Here is a 17,601-nt window from a genome sequence, read left to right as displayed (position 1 = left end):
GGGAAAGCTTGTCTCGGAGATGGTCTGGAAGGAAGGTATTGAAGGCAGAGTTGAAGTCCACAAACAGGATCCTGGCGTAGGTTCCTGGGGAGTCCAGATGCTGCAGGATGAAGTGTAGGGCCATGTTGATGGCGTCATCTACAGACCTGTTGGCTCTGTATGCAAACTGCAGGGGGTCCAGGAGGGGGGCCGTGAGGGTATATTGATGGCCATATATTGATGGCTGAGTGTGCAGTTCCTGCTGTAAATCGATTCACTCCTAAGATTCAGAAATCTACGTGATAACCGGAAATGTGTGCACTCGTAAATCAATAGTTTCTAAATGCATGCTCAATCAAAATTTGATTCTGTTCATCTGGACGTACCTTTTTAAGTGGGAAAAACATCCATCCACAAAAGGTACATCCAGATGAACAGAATTATCTGTTTGGGGTTAAACCAATAGTGTCACTGCCCTCTGCTAAGACTGGAGATAATATAAGAAATAAAGAAAGTGACAGCTATTGTTTTAATCACCCCATTATGTCCATTTTGTAGCACATAAAAATGTTTAGGTAATATTTGTAGACAGACATGTTTTTCCTGTAACTGCATTTTTACTCCAATCTTTGTTGAAAATGTAATTTTTGTAATGCTGAGCAGATCATTTCTAGTATGTGGGAAATTTTTGTGACCCCGTTGAGCTAATGTGATTAAATTATAACATTATCTTGATTAAAGTATCATATAAGCGCAGTGCTTGTGTGCAGTGGTATTATATAGGGATATTATAAACTGTTATGTTTATATCAAGCTTTTATAGTAATAATAAGCAGAGTCTTTCTTAAAAATTCAGATCCTTAGAGATTATTTGAAAAGTAGATCAACAGCTATCACTAAATGAAACACTCTAAACCTGCATTGGAAAAATATCCCTTATTTCACCTGTGATCACACACTTTGTTTTTGTTTTTTGGTGCAGAGGAATGGCCAACAAAAGGAAAGACTTCACTGAGTGAAAAAGGATGAAGATACAAGATGCTGATGGTGCAGTGCAGCTGGTCTCAGGAGATGAAGAAAAAGCCTGATCACCTTCTCTACAAAAACAAGGTGAGTTTAATGTTGAGATTGATTTATTTTGTGCAGGTTTGTATGTTACTTTAATTATAAACTGCTTATATTGCAACTGTAAGCTGTTATGTGTATTCAACTCTACATGTATTTTAGGAAAATTAATAATGGTAATCCACAGCAGATCTAACCAAAACCAAAACTCTGTTCTTCCTTGCTGGCTTTCAATGGTAGCGTGTACAGATTCATTTTATTTTCAAGTCATTTCCCACTTTACTTTTCTCAATACTAAATTTTGTATTTTTATTCCTTTTATTTTAGCTTAAATGTAAAAAAACAACTCTAAAATGACATCCTGTACTTGTGTACAATTTAGCTTAGAGAATAACTTCACAGGGCAACTATTTAAACACAAGGCTGCTACACAGTGTATAGCTGTTCCACAGCTATAGTATATCATGGGCCGGTGTCTTGCAGGTTTTTGATATTATCAAATTGCATCAAGGACACATCCCAGAGGAACCCACCCGAGGGATTAATAAAGTTCTATCTAATCTAATCTAATCTAATCTAAAAATGTACTTTAAAATATGTCTGCAGTATTTAAATAAACCTATAGGCAGTAACTTCTTTCATACAGCACATTCTTGTTACATTTTAATCAAACTTTGGGGTGATTTCATCTCAATGCATCATATTGTGTTAAAACTTGTGAAACTTGATGTTGCGGAGGTGTGGTCCCGGGCGCGGCTGCAGGGGAGGAGTGGTGCAGTGAGCTCAACGGGGCGGTGCTGGAGACGCAGGTGAGAACAGCTGATGGCGTTTGGACTGATGACGGTTTCCTTCCCCTTTTTTAGTGAGACGGGAGAGGAGTGGAGAGGAAGCTGGGAATCAGCTGAGACCGGAGCTATCAGACTGTGGACTGTCATAACAAATGAAAACTAAAAATAAACGTGGCATCTGGCGACAAAGAACTGTACGTGTGTGTACGTGTGTGAAGTGCATTTCACACTTGATAAGAAGTTTGAATCTTAATTTGAATCTTAATTCCCAAACAAAAACCTTGGATCTGCAGAGCAACTTGTAACTATAGCTTAAAAAAACATATTTCCCTCTGCAGTACATGTCAGCTAATCAGGTTTTAAATCACAAAAGTCATTATTTTAATGTTGTAACTGGCTAAGCTGATGCAAAATTAAAAGTAAACAAAATTTAATGTTATTTAATCATCAAATTCTAAGTGCTCATGTACCTTGTTAGTGTTATTAAATTTCAGATTCTTGAATATATATACAATTGCTGTTATATAAATGCAGTGAAGTCATGGAGTTAACAGGGTATTAATTAGTTTGTTAGCTTTTTGTATTTCTCTGTTTGGTTTGAATTAGTACAAATATAACACTTTTAAATATCTTATCATCAGTAAATAGCATATTTTAATATGACATTGACTCTGATTTTAACTGTTAACTCACACCTTGTTCCCAGATAATACTTGTCCTTAGTTTAGTTCTGTATTATATGAGATGTAAGAACGCAGTCTAAAGAGAGCAAAACCTTTTATAATTGTTTGTGCCACAGGATCTTAGACAGACACAGTTTTCCATTCTTCTGAGCAACCACCTCAACCCGTCTGTCTCTAAAATGGATCAGGGAAGAAAACAATTATCTTTTGGAAACAATGCAGTCGAAAGAAGCGCCTTCCACTCCTGAAGATGCGGCAGTTGGCATTCTGGGGCAAACATCCAACCCTCTGCCTCTCCTTTCCCCACTGGGACCTGCCCCCCCCCCCCCCCAGCCAGCATCAGATCCTCAGACTGGAGAATCTGTTAGCCTCATTCCCCCAGAACCAGCTCCTCCTGTGACTCAGCAGCTGGTTCCACTCATGGTCTCAGCGCCAGCTCACCTCTACAGTCAGCCAGGGACAGATAGCCAGGGACAGCTGAGACACCCAGAGGTAGTGACAGGTCTCATTAGAGTTTTATTGATAAAGATGCTTAAAACTGTTGCATCCTTCAGTCCACATGAAAGAAAAAGTTTTATTTCAATTCAATTTTATTTATATAGCGCCAAATCACAACAAAAGTCGCCTCAAGGTGCTTCATAGATACAGAGAAAAACCCAACAATCATATGACCCCCTATGAGCAAGCACTTTGGCGACAGTGGGAAGAAAAAACTCCCTTTTAACAGCAAGAAACCTCCGGCAGAACCAGGCTCAGGGAGGGGCGGCCATCTGCTGCGACCGGTTGGGGTGAGAGAAGGAAGACAGGATAAAAGACATGCTGTGGAAGAGAGACAGAGGTTAATAACAGATATGATTCGATGCAGAGAGGTCTATTAATACATAGTGAGCGAGAAAGGTGACTGGAAAGGAAAAACTCAGTGCATCATGGGAATCCCCGGCAGCCTACATCTATTGCAGCATAACTAAGGGAGGATTCAGGGTCACCTGGTCCAGCCCTAACTATATGCTTTAGCAAAAAGGAAAGTTTTAAGCCTAATCTTAAAAGTAGAGATAGTGTCTGTCTCCCGAATCCATACTGGAAGTTGGTTCCACAGAAGAGGGGCCTGAAAACTGAAGGCTCTCCCTCCCATCCTACATTTAAATACTCTAGGAACAACAAGTAGGCCTGCAGAGCGAGAGCGAAGTGCTCTAATAGGGTGATATGGTACTACAAGGTCATTAAGATAAGATGGGGCCTGATTATTTAAGACCTTGTATGTGAGGAGCAGGATTTTGAATTCAATTCTGGATTTAACAGGAAGCCAATGAAGGGAAGCCAAAACAGGAGAAATATGCTCTCTCTTTCTAGTCCCTGTCAGCACTCTTGCTGCAGCATTTTGGATTATCTGAAGGCTTTTCAGCAAGTTTTTTGGACATCCTGATAATAATGAATTGCAGTAGTCCAGCCTGGAAGTTGACTCTAAAATGCTGAACAGTAGACTTAGTCACTGCCAGTGAAACATAATTCCAAAGAATAACGCAGGAGATCAAAGTCCAGCTATGTATGAATGTAGTTTTATGCACGTCTTCTCCTCCTACTGATCACTTCTTCCACTGAACACACCAGTGAACAGCTGCTGAACGTCTGTATCTTCATAAACTCTGTTATCTCGTATCCGTCTCTGCATCTGTGTAGGCATGGTGTTCCAGTCTGGGATTTTGTCCCTCCTGCTCCCCCATCCAACACCTCCACTCCAAAGTAAGTTTCTGTGGTGCTTTGTGTCAGTGATCTGCAGGTATCTGTCTGTCTTTGATCTGCAGATGTTTGTGCGAATTATTGTAATCAGCTTCCTTTAATGGTGCCTCCTTACATTCAGCTTCACAGCTTTACTCATGTTTTTAAACTAGTTTGCTCACAGCTGTACATAAAGCTAGCATGTGCTCTGACTCTGTGTTTTATTCCTGTAGAAAAAGGAAATGTGAAGCCCAACAGGATGAGAAACGGCTGTATATAAAGAAACCACCAAACGCCTTCATGCTTTACCTGAAGGAGCAGAGGCCAAAGGTGACGGCGGAACTGAACATAACTGGCAGTGCAGCCATAAATGCAGTTGTGGGAGAGAGGGTAAGTGTGTAACTCTGCATATATTTATGCATCTGTTAATGTTTTATGCTCATATTTGTGCATGTCAAATCAAATCAAATCAAATCACTTTTATTGTCACATCACATGTGCAGGTACATTGGTACAGCACATGTGAGTGAAATTCTTGTGTGCGAGCTTCACAAGCAACAGAGTTGTGCAAAATACAATAATGTAAACAAGCAAAATACAAGAATGGCTACATCTGAAACTAATAAATATATGTACAATATATAATAGTATATGCATTTCTGGATGTGTATACTAAATATTTTTCTACGTGTGTGTGTGTGTGTGTATACACATATTTTACAAATTAAATAGAGTCAATAGAGTTGAGACATGTGCAAAACAGTGGCATTACTGTACAGTATGGAGTGCATAATGTTAAAGTTCCAGTAGTGAAGCTGAGGTGTCTATGACGTGTTCAGCAGTCTGATGGCCTGATGGAAGAAGCTGTCTCTCAGTCTGCTGGTACGGGACCGGATGCTGCAGAACCTCCTTCCTGATGGAAGTAGTCTGAACAGTTTATGGCTGGGGTGACTGGAGTCCTTGATGATCCTCCCCGCTTTCCTCAGGCACCACTTCCTGTAGATGTCTTGGAGGGAGGGAAGCTCACCTCCAATTATCCGTTCAGAGCACCGCACTACTCGCTGGAGAGCTTTGCAGTTGTAGGCGGTGCTGTTGCCATACCAGGTGGTGATGCATCCAGTGAGGATGCTCTCAATGGCACAGTGATAGAAGGTCCTGAGGATGCGGGGGCTCATGCCGAATCTTTTCAGTCTCCTGAGAAAGAAGAGGCGCTGCTGCGCCTTCTTCACTGTTTTGTTTGTGTGTACTGACCACGTAAGATCCTCAGCCAGATGTACACCAAGGAACCGGAAGCTGCTCACTCTCTCCACAGCAGCGCCGTTGATGGTGATGGGGGTGTGTACTTCTCTGCACCTCCGGAAGTCCACTATCAACTCCTTTGTCTTTGCGACGTTGAGGGTGAGATGGTTGTCTTGACACCAGTGGGTCAGGGCGCTGACCTCCTCCCTGTAAGCCGTCTCATCACCATTGGTGATAAGACCCACCACTGTAGTGTCGTCCGCAAACTTCACAATGATGTTGGAGTTGTTAGTGGCTGTGCAGTCGTAGGTGTAGAGTGAGTACAGGAGAGGGCTCAGTACACACCCCTGTGGAGCACCAGTGTTCAGTGTGATGGGGGATGAGGTGATGCTGCCCAGTCTGACCACTTGGCGTCTGTCAGACAGGAAGCTAAGGATCCAGCTGCAGAGGGAGCTGCTCAGTCCTAGATCCTGCAGTTTCCTGTCCAGCTTCGAGGGAACGATGGTATTGAATGCTGAGCTGTAATCTACAAACAGCATTCTCACATACGTGTCTCTCTTCTCCAGGTGTGACAGGGCAGTATGTAGTGTCAGGGCTATGGCATCATCAGTGGACCTGTTGTGGCGGTATGCGAACTGTAGAGGGTCCAGTGAGTCGGGTAGTGCGGAGCAGATGAAGTCCCTGACCAGCTTCTCGAAGCATTTGCTTACGATGGGGGTCAGGGCTACAGGTCGCCGGTCGTTCAATGAGGAGATGGTGGAGGATTTTGGTACAGGGACGATGGTGGCCATTTTGAAGCAGGCTGGGACTACAGACAGAGAGAGGGAAAGGTTGAAGATGTGCGTGAACACTCCAGCCAGCTGAGCCGCGCATGACTTGAGGACGCGGCCGGGAATCCCGTCCGGACCAGTAGCTTTGCTTGCGTTCACCTTCCTGAAGTGTGTGCCAGCTGTTCTGTAGTTATGTGTAGTAACAGTGTAGCTGAGTATTTATCGATGCTGGCAGTGTGTTCTCATGATTGTCTGTCTTCAGTGGGGGTCTCTCTCAAAAGAACAACAAGCAAAATATTTTGATCAGGCTGAAACCGAGAGATGCCGTCACGCCACAGAGCATCCAGACTGGTCCACCAAAGAAAACTACATATGTCCAAAGTGCCAACATGCAGTCCATACATGTGCCCATCACTGCACTGAATTATGAAACAACCAGTGCACAGAGTTTGGATTAACTGATGAAAATTCTCATATTTTTTGTTTTTAGAGCAAAAATAGGAAGAGAACACAAAATCGCACCTCGAGCACAGGTGAGAGGAGATTTCTGGGAATTACAACTTTTTTGAAATGGAAAATGTGATGAAAAGAAGATGGAAATCTGTTAACAAAAGAAGACTTACTGTGTTTTTGTTTGTGTTTGTTTGTGCAGCATCTGAACCTAAACAGGAAGCTAAACAGGCCAAGAGACTTTGTGTGACGCCAGCTCAAACAGAGTCATCTTCTTCCTATTCAGTTGCGAAGGAGACGCCAGCTGTTTGAGCAGTCACAGAGACAGCCAGCTGTTACCAACCTGCCTCATCAGCAGTCAGCGTGTGTGCAGCTGCAGAACACACAGACAACAGTTGATGAAACTGTGTTGTCAAGTCCTCCCAGCTTCTCGTATGGATTTCTCCCCATCTGCATCACTGGTCTCCTCTGCTGCACCCGTTCAGCTCCAGAAAGAGGCCACTTTTGTCAGTAACACTGATGAAGCACTGCTGTCAGTGGTGGAACAGCTTGACCCCCTCCTCACTTCTGAGCAGTCTCAGCAGCCCTCCTCTCCACTCACTGGTCATCACCTAAATCAGACCAACCCTGTTTTTCCTGTATATACTTCTCTATCCACATCATTTGCTTCTTCTGCCACATTTTTTCAACACCAAAAAGAGCCTATTGGTTTCGCTGACATTCAGGAAGACATGTGGTCACCTCTTAACCACCTCCCTGCCACTGTGTGTGTGTGTGTGTGTGTGTGTGTGTGTGTGTGTGTGTGTGTGTGTGTGTGTGTGTGTGTGTGTGTGTGTGTGTACAGATAATCCTTGTTTTGGTGTGTAAATAAAGCCTGATCAAAAAGTCTGCTTTTGGATCAACTTCTCGTATGAACCGTCTGGGTTTGTAATGATATCACTCATATAAACCCTTTAAATGGAACCCATAAGGCTGCCATTCCCTGGTGGTATGTGGTCTCACACACTGAGGCAAGGAGAGACCTTTGGTACTTTATGCTAGGAAAATGGCCTCCAAAATCCAGTGGCAGTGTATCTGTTTATGTAAAGCTTTATACCTGGCTGTCAGCAAAGCAGACGAACAGTCTATCAGATAAATGCACATCCTGAATCTGGTTAATGAAGCAGCACATCACAGGACACAGGGACTTCACAGGGCTGCTGCAGTCCATTTGTAAAGGGGCACTGGAAAGAGAAAACACACCTACACTTGCCATTTATAGGCACACACCCCTTGTAAATTAAGCCCTCACAATTTTGATCATTGCCACCATAGCTGGAAGGAAACCTTTACCTGAGCTGACCTCTCAAGAGGCAAGACAGAGAATGAACACTGAATCATAACAACAGCAGCTTTAACAGGGGATGGGAGCATGTCCCCACCTGCATGTTTATGCAAGAAACCACTATTGTAACACCGGTGCTGACCAGGACATGCTGGACCAGAACAGGACAAAAGTGCTCGAGAGGTATAAAAGCAGGTAGTAGCTCCAAATACATGATGTACATCTTGCACTGGGGCAGTGTTGCCAACTCCTCAGTAAGGAAAATCACTATAGGCTGTTCTAGAAGTCACTAGAAGTCGCTAAGTGACGCCATCGCCTAATTTGCATAATTGGTCATGCTTGTAAACTACGCTGTAGAAGAGAGAAATAATATCGTGGAAAAGACATAAAGTGAGTAAAAACACCCTAAATGCATTTAGAATATATTTAGAACTACAAGTTACATTTATTTTAATTCCAACCCTCCTCCGTTATCTAGGCTTGGGACCAGCAAAAGTGACCCGAAATAGGCACTCTGCCGGAGTTTTTTTTTTTTTTTTGGGGGGGGGGCTTTTTAAGTAGTTTTAAACCGCACAAGACTAAGGGTAAAAGAAGAACATTTTTAACCACAATTTTGTTAACAAACTACATTAGCAATCTAAATGGACCAAAAACAGACAGTAGAAATAAGCAGTGTCAATGTGAAAAAAAAGGATGCTAATTAATCTGGTCCTAATTCAGGCTGATTGTTTTGTTTTGTTTTTTTCAGACATCCCTCCACACACACAGGATGTGCTGGCTCACAGAAAGAGTGGGTCATCCTCATTTTCGTCAAGATTCTCAGCACTTGACTTAAATGAGTAAGCAGCTGATGTGCCAAAAAGTTGCAAAACATTATCAGGCAGCTGGTGTTTTTTGTTTGCTTTTTACCACACTCATCTGGCTGAATACTCTCTCAACTTCAGCATTTGAGTGTGGCAAGGACAATACAGACACATCAGCCATGGCAAGTTCTTGAAATGGGTTGATATCAGCTGCATCCCTGTACTTCCAAATCTCACTCCAGAAGTCCATTGTGTTTTTTGTCTCATTCCTTTTACTAAGATGGATAGTACGCCATTGGTGGACAATCTTATCTATCGCTTCATGGGAGAAGCCAAGGAGGTTAGCAATTTTTTCTATTTCTCCAAGGCTCTTGTTGTGCTTTAGAGTTTCCTCCATATTGAAAACTGACATGTACTACAATGCTCCAATGTTTCCAGCAGTCTCACTCTCAACTAGTGAGGGATATGCCCATATGGAAAAGATATATATATAAATCTTATAAAGTTTGTATCTGTCTTGTGAAACTTGTATGAAAAGCATACAAGAGTGAAAACAGATATAAGATCCCTTGAAAAATTATATAAATGAAACTTGTATGTTTTGGATACTTACTATAACAATATATGAAAGTAATGAGAAAGTGGCCACTTTCATGAGTAAATCATATAAGCCTTATATGATTCACTATATGAAGTAAGCCAAATCTTATGCAAGTCTTTTATAAGTTTTTTCTATTTCTTTTCCATATATCCTACATATGGAGTTTGTACACACCGCTTTCTGACATTTTTTTCATCCTCAGGCGCAAGGTGCAACTCAGCTGCTTTCAACTCAAAAATGTAACCAAGGGATGGTTTGGATCTGATGTATCCCTCTATTGGCTCTTTGAGTACATCAACATTTGCCAGTGGATTCAGCACCCTGCTGCTCACAGACTTGATCAGGCTAACCAAGCTGTAAACCCAGAGAACTGCCCAGCCAGGCAATATAAACTTTACTTGTCATGATGAGACTTCTTCCCTGTCTCTGTCAGTCCCTGCATCCTTAATTGTCTCCAGTTGTCTCGAGTTCTCTCTGACTGTCTCCTTGGTGCATTTAAACCCCTGTTCCTCCCCGTCCTCGTCGTCTGTTGTCTTCATCTCCAAATCAGTCATCATAATTTTACAATCTCTGTGCAAGTCTGCAAATTTCTTTATTAAATCATAAGATTTAGATGGTCTAAAAGTTGCCCTACTGTTGAGCTAGTTATTAGGTATGCCTCATTGTCATCTGTTGTGATTTTATTTTGAAAGGATGCTTCCTGTTATGCTGCGGAGTATACGCAAGAGTTCAATAAACAAAGTCACTTTGGTGTGAATGTTCCGGTAAAAGCCGATGCCCCACGTGTGATTATTCCTCCGTCTAGATAATAAGTATCTTCAATATTCACGCAGATTCTGCTGGAAGACCCGTCTCTGCTAACAGGTTATGGGCCCAGGAAAATATTGAAGCTATGCCAGGGGAAAGTTTACCACCAGAAAAGTCGCAAAGTACAGCGTGTTCAGTGAGGACTAGCATGCTAAGTTAGCACCATGAGTAAGCGTGCCGGTGAACCAGTGGCCAATGGGCAAGGTTGGTTTTTGAAGAATTACGAACTGTGGGAGACAAAAATTTTGGGACATCTTAGATTACAAGGTCTAAAAGACACAATATTGAAAAGAGATGACAAAGATGAGGACGATGAAGATAAGAATGCCCAGGCCTATGCAGAGTTAATACAGTTCCTGGATTATAAGAGTTTGTCGCTCGTGATGAGAGAAGCTGCCGACGATGGACGTGAGGCACTGAAAATATTAAGAGACTATTATGCGGGAAAAGGTAAACCAAGAATTATCAGCCTTTATACTGAACTGACTTCTCTGAAGAAAGCAAGCAGTGAGGGCATCACAGAGTACATCATACACGCAGAGACATTTATTACAGCCCTGAGAAATGCTGGAGAGACACTTTGTGATGGTCTGCTTGTAGCAATGGTGTTAAAAGGTCAGAAGCATTTAAACCTTTTTGTGTTCATATAACGCAAAGTGAATCAGAAATCAAGTTTGCGGAATTTAAAACAAAACTCCGCAGTTATGAGGACACTGAGAAAATGCGCTTAGTGGAACAAGAGGATAACATCATGAAGGCGAGAGTGCAACCTAGCGCCGGACCTGCAGCAGCTGCTAGTGACCACAGGCGAGACATGTCAGACATAGTCTGTTTTAAGTGTGGCCAGCGGGGACACGAGGCCGGAGCATGCCGCTACAAACAGTGGTGCAGTCACTGTAGAAGCAACACCCATCGAGAGTCAACTTGCAGGAGACGACAACGGAATGATGAAGCACGCACAGCCTCGGAGGAGGGCGGCAACGCAGAGAGCGACGACACCTATGTCTTCCGGATGAGCGATGACTACGCTGAACCTAAACAGCGACAGGACATCAGGACCAAAGGCCTGATGGTGGATACTGGTGCAACATCACACATCCTGAATGATAAAACAGCGTTCAAGAAATTTAATGACGACTTCCAGCCGGGAACACACTGTGTGGAATTAGCTGATGGCACCAGGTAAGGAGTGGCTGAAGGCGGAGGAGATGCAGAGGTGTGCTTGATTGAAAGCAGAGGGAGACAGTGTAAAACAACACTGAAAGACGCTCTATACATTCCCTCATTTCCACAGAATATCTTCTCTGTGAGAGCAGCCACTGCGAATGGAGCTACTATCATCTTTAAGAAAGGAAGGAACGTGTTTTGGAGTTTTTACGTGTTTTGGAGTTTGTACATGCTTCGGGGTTTGTACGTGCTTTGTGTAACATGGTAGACTAATGTGCCTGTGTTAATTCAGCTCCATATTATTGTGTGAAGTTGCACTGGGTTGGGAGTGGTCACAAATCAGTCCAAATGTGTGGTAGTGGGCACATCTGCTATATTGAGATAATCCATCCCACCTCACAGGTGTGCCACATCAGGATGCTGATCTGACATCATGAGTAGTGCACAGGTGTACCTCAGACTGCCCACAACAAAAGGCCACCCTGGAATGTGCAGTTTTGTCTCACAGCAAAATGCCACAGATGCCACAAGCAATGAGGGAGCGTGCAATTGGCATGCTGACAGCAGGAATGTCAACCAGATCTGTCGCCTGTGCATTGAATGTTCATTTCTCAACCATAAGCCGTCTCCACAGGCGTTTCAGAGAATATGGCAGCACATCCAACCGGCCTCACAACCGCAGACCTCGTGTAACCACACCAGCCCAGGACCTCCACATCCAGCAGGTTCACCTCTAAGATCGTCTGAGACCAGCCACCCAGACAGCTGCTGGAACAATTGGTTTGCACAACCAAACAATTTCTGCACAAACTGTCAGAAACCGTCTCAGGGACGCTCAACTGCATGCCCGTCGTCCTCATCGGGGTCTTGACCTGACTCCAGCTCGTCGCTGTAACAGACTTGTGTGGGCAAATGCTCACATTCGATGGCGTCTGGCACGTTGGAGAGGTGTGCGCTTCACGGATGAATCATGGTTCACATTGTTCAGGGCAGATGGCAGCTGAGAATGTCCCAGTTCTTGCATGGCCAGCATACTCACCGGACATGTCACCCATTGAGCATGTTCGGGATGTGCTTGACCGGCGTATACGACAGCGTGCACCAGTTCCCACGAATATCCAACAACCTCGCACAGCCATTGAAGTGGAGTGGACCAACATTCCACAGGCCACAATTGACAATCTGATAGACTCCATGCGACGATGTGTTGCACTGCATGAGGCAAATGGTGGTCACACCAGATACTGACCGGTTCTGGGTCCCCAGACCCCCAATAGCGCAGAAAACTGCACATTCCAGGGTGGCCTTTTGTTGTGGGCAGTCTGAGGTACACCTGTGCACTACTCATGATGTCAGATCAGCATCCTGATGTGGCACACCTGTAAGGTGGGATGGATTATCTCAATATAGCAGATGTGCCCACTACCACACATTTGGACTGATTTGTGACCACTGTTTGGGAGGGATGGTTATATTGTGTATCTGGAATGAATTTTAGGTCTCTACGTCCATCCCATGGGGAATGGGAGCAGTAACAAAGGTGTTGCGTTTATATTTTTGTTGAGTGTATATGCCACAGCCTAAAGGCAGCAGAGTTGCAGAGGCTGGAGTGACCACTGGCTATGTGCTTGCTGGGTGGTGGGTCTCAGAGGACAACTTCTAACCCTGTTAAAGGCAACACGTGGAGTGCAACTGGCAGTGTGGCATAGGCCTTGGGACTGTGTGTTTTTATTTGATTCATAAATGGGACACTGGACTGTTTTATCTTTTATCTCTTGATTTTTTTTCAATAAATTATCTTTTAGAATTTTATTGACTGTCATCTTTTTGCCCACGACTGAGACAGTTGGTCAGACCTAGAATCTTTCTTTGGGTGTGTTACACTTTGTCTCTAGGGGCCACCGTAAATATACTTTTATTTATTCACTCCACATAAAATGTAATAAATAAATCATATAATACAAAAACCAACTATTCACATTTCAACTTTTAACTATTTACATTTTCAGCTTTTTCCTTTTAAACAAATTTAAAGTGGAACAACACAAAACACTGCAAACCACAACACAATTAAATATAAATATGAAAAAATATGAAAACAAAAAGAAGATGCACATTCTCTGTCATATGGGCCTGCATGAATAAACTTTCTGAATCCTTTATCATCTGCAACTGAAAATAGTTGTGGATGATTACTATACCTTTCTAATGTGACGTTGTTGTCCCTGGCTTTCTTTCTCCCTCTTTCCCTCCGTCTCTGTTCCTGTGCTACTGCTAGTGTAACTACCGCCCCTCCCCCCCTCTTCTCAGTACAAAGCACAAGGCTTGCGTGCGGAATGAAGCGGAAAAAGAGTGCGAGAGAGAGAGGGTGAGAGAAAGAAAAAAAAAACCACGGCTCCCAACAAGGAGCCAGCTCGCGTCGTTCACTTCAAAGATCCGGCACTAAGAGCCGTTTCGTTCGCGACCGACACATCACTATTATCTAGCTTGTTGTCAGCTGCCCAGAGAGGAAAGGGTGTCATGTCTAATCTGATGACAATGAGTATGAAAGTATTGTGAATAAATAAGCATATATGTCCATGTTTTTGTGTGTTAGAGCCCTGAATTGAGTTCATAATATGAGCCTTGAGGTGAGGAGCTAGAAGATGAGATGAGAATGAGGAAAGAGAGAGCAGTGGTGGTGGAGGAGGCAAAAGCTATAATGAGAAAGAAATGCTGAAAATACAAATATTCAAATTTTGAATGGTCATAAATAGGTAACTTCAGTCTATTAGAATATCTAAATACATAATAATGAGTGTATAGTTATGAGAAGAACATGTTTATTTATATCAAAAACCTCAAGGTGACCATACAATATTAGAAAGAAACCCCAACAATCAGACGACCCTCTAAGAGCAAGCACTTGACGATGGGAGGAAAATCTCCCTTTTAACAGGAAGAAACCTTCAGCAGAACCAGGCTCAAGGGAGACGCAGCCATCCACTGTGACTGGTTGGGGGTGAGGAGATAGAAAGGGAGCAAGAAGAGAAAGGAAAATAAACACACGGTATAAAAGGAATCCCAACTGGTGGCTGGTTCCATAATATAGGACCTGATAGCTGAAAGGTCAAACTACAGGCTCTGTTAGAATAATAAGGTATCAGAAGAAGTGATCAGAATACTTGTCTGAGAGAGTTCAAGCTGTGTTACTGCGTCACTAAACCATGATTTTGTTTGTGACAGTGTCTCATGACAATAATGTATGAGCATGCAACATGCGTTGTAGCAACAGACGTGTGCACATCAACAATGGATAATATGGAGTGCGGGAGAGAGTACGACCATGTAGTGTTTAAAGTTTAGAAGTAGTGACATTACTTTGAGTTTGATTTTGTAAAAAGTGACAAAAACATTTGGGTCCGTTGTATACTTTGCATGGGAAGAAAACTTCTTTCTACAGAGAAAAATTAAACTTTAAATCTGAGCAAGCACCGAGCACGCTGCCATGGGAATGTGAAATTCACAGAAACCCCCGGATCCCCCCACTGACATAAGGGCTGCGGCACCGGACAAACCTCCACCTGCCCCACTCCTGCTAAACAGGTGAAAATAGATTAAAGAGCAACAGGACTTAGTGCTGCTGAATCTTTGATTTTATTTATTTATTGCTTTGTTTTACTTGCATCTATTTGAAAGAGTGCGTGTAAACAGAAAAAAATAATTTTATTTTATATTCTGGAATATGCAGAAAATAGGTTTAAATGTAAAATAATTTCTTCAAGTCAAAGACAGGTGCATATGATTTCATTTTTGCTTGACACAATGTGCATTAAGTTAAAAGATTAAAGCTCATAAAACAATTTAAAAAAAGACTTTTTCATTTGATTCAATTTTATATGATGGATTGTGCAGAAAAAGTAGAAATGGACTGAAAGGTCTATTTCTTTATAACGTAATCAGGTTGTATATTGTATATTGTTTTTTAAAGTAACTAAGTAATAAAGTAACTAATTACTTTTAAAAAATAAGTAGTCAGTAAAGTAACAGGATTACTTTCTTGAAGAAGTAATCAGTAATTAGTAACTACTATTTTCAAGTAACTTGACCAACACTGCTTATAACAGTAACATATTAACAACAATTTCACATTACAGATTTACAATTCTTCAAATTCAACTTCTGAATGTTCTTCTCAGGCACAGCGTTCACTATGCAGCGTTTACACTTTAGTTTTTGTTTTATTGAAGCAATGTAACAGCTTCCATAAACTGTCCTAACTCTGATTCCAAGCCCCATCACTCAATTTCATCACATCACAGCCAGAAGACATGAATGTACGAGGCAGCTCTGCTAACTAATGGTAAATGTCAAAGTAAACAAAAAATAATGTGATGCTTGTTGGAGTCAAATTGTTAAATGTAGTGTTGTGTTTTATTATCCGGTTGTTCAGTGATGACACGACAAATCCTACTTCCTGGCCTAAAGTAGTCTGCGTTTAATATGGCTTTTGTGTTGTTAACATGTTTAATGTTATGTATTTTCTTCTATTTAATCTCAAAAAGCTCCTAAAACAGTCAGTGATCACTGTTGACCTCCCTCGGCTTTTATTACCGCTAATCATTTATTTAAGCTCAGTTTTTAAAACCTTAGGATGTAACTACAGCCCAGCCCATGCAGCAGTATATGAATGACTAACCTCGTATTGTGGATGGATTATCTCAGTTGTTCTCCCGGCTGAAGTTTGGTCCTTTTACAGCATCCTGCCATGCGATTACATTTGTTCCTGACCACCGAGAACACTCACGTTAACTTTTATCGAGTGGAAAAAAAGTTAGCTTGTTTATATTATGAACAAGCTAACTTGTTCATAATAGCGCATAGCTGTGTCGCTAGCGGTCACGTAGCACATCATTATATACCAGCTAGCCCAACTTCAGTAACCCTACAAACGTCACTGCTTTTTAGTTTTCTGTCTTCATTTATGCTGGAAGTGATAACAGAGCTGTACGTTTTAATTTGTTTCCAAAACCCCGCTGTCAGGACATGCTATATTGTATTTAGATAGAAGCTAGCAAGCTAACTCCCTGCTAACTTCTAACGCCGTTAAATGTCATAAATTCCGTTTTCATGGATGCCTGGATGTTAAACTTAATTGTTACACCTGGTAGAGCAGAACGCTGATCATTTTATTAAAGATGAAAGACTTTAGACAGTTTTTCAACTCTCAGTAATGCCATAGTGATCGTTTGATATATGGACCTGCAGTGGAGTTTAGACCCAGACACGGCTAGTGACGTCAGACTGAACAACCGGATAGGCACATCCTATGTGAGGGTTCTGTTTTCTTGTTTAGTAAACTTCCTGCCTTTATGACCATTTTGGTGAGCAGGAGGTCACACAAACGCACCCCCAAACACAAACACACACACACTCACGTGCACATGAATACACATACACACACACACACACTTACAAACACATACACACTCAGTGCCTTAGGGTTTATGATACACCATAGGGGGGGTTACAATGGGTGTTTGTGTAAACTGTGTGTCACAAAATAAAAGGCTGCAGGGGAAGGTGGTTCTTCGAAGAGGTCTGAGACCGAGGACAGAAGGGCTGCTCTGAGATCCTTCCCATGCTAGCATGTAAAAAACCGGTTGAGCTGTTCGTCTTGCTTCGTTAACGGGAATAAGTCTCTAAACCAGCGGGACCTGTGAAGCGCAGACCCAACAATTCTGGTGAAAGTTATGTTATGGCAGCATTTAGTTATACTTTAGTTATACTTTTATCATTACTGTCTACTCCACTCACCACCGTCTTGCTTTTTTTTCTCATCTTCCAATTTTTTCCTCTTTTTTTCACTTGCAGACGGATAAGTCCTCTTTATTTTCAATGACTGGCATCAGTCGTTAAGTTTGTTTAAACATAATGATAAACACTATTTACCAATGGAGTTTGTAAGGTAGGTAGGAGAATTAACAGGGACTTATGAATGACTTATGAATGAATGGGCTCATTGTGGTTTCTGCTCTCTTTATGGTTGCTCTTGCCATGGCATTGCTACAGCAATGCCTTACAGTATTATATAATGTTTAATTAGGTTGCATGTCCATCTCTATATGATAGTGTCACAATCAGAGAGCAGCAATATGACAGCAATAGAGCACAATGGATGTGTTGTTTGATTTGAAGGTGTTGATAGAGAAGTACCTACTCATTCTGAC

The 17,601-nt window shown here is 42.2% G+C and overlaps 1 protein-coding gene across 1 annotated transcript; it reads left to right on the top strand.

The window, feature by feature from the left end:
* Positions 1 to 1,017: 1,017 nt before the first annotated feature.
* On the top strand, positions 1,018 to 7,340 carry LOC146681402 (transcription factor 7-like 1-A). Its single transcript, XM_085448769.1, has 5 exons — positions 1,018 to 1,089; positions 4,071 to 4,255; positions 4,465 to 4,621; positions 6,503 to 6,610; positions 7,168 to 7,340. Exons 1-5 carry the CDS (start codon positions 1,018 to 1,020, stop codon positions 7,303 to 7,305), a joined length of 660 nt encoding a protein of 219 aa, XP_085304895.1. The 3' UTR covers positions 7,306 to 7,340.
* The last annotated feature ends 10,261 nt before the right edge of the window (positions 7,341 to 17,601 follow it).

Source organism: Copadichromis virginalis, linkage group LG23, assembly GCF_057382275.1.
Source record: "Copadichromis virginalis isolate Kocher_CV1m ecotype Utaka linkage group LG23, C_Virginalis_male_GT1.1, whole genome shotgun sequence".
Classification (NCBI taxonomy): Eukaryota; Metazoa; Chordata; class Actinopteri; order Cichliformes; family Cichlidae; genus Copadichromis; species Copadichromis virginalis.
This window is presented reverse-complemented; position numbering and strand designations above follow the sequence as displayed.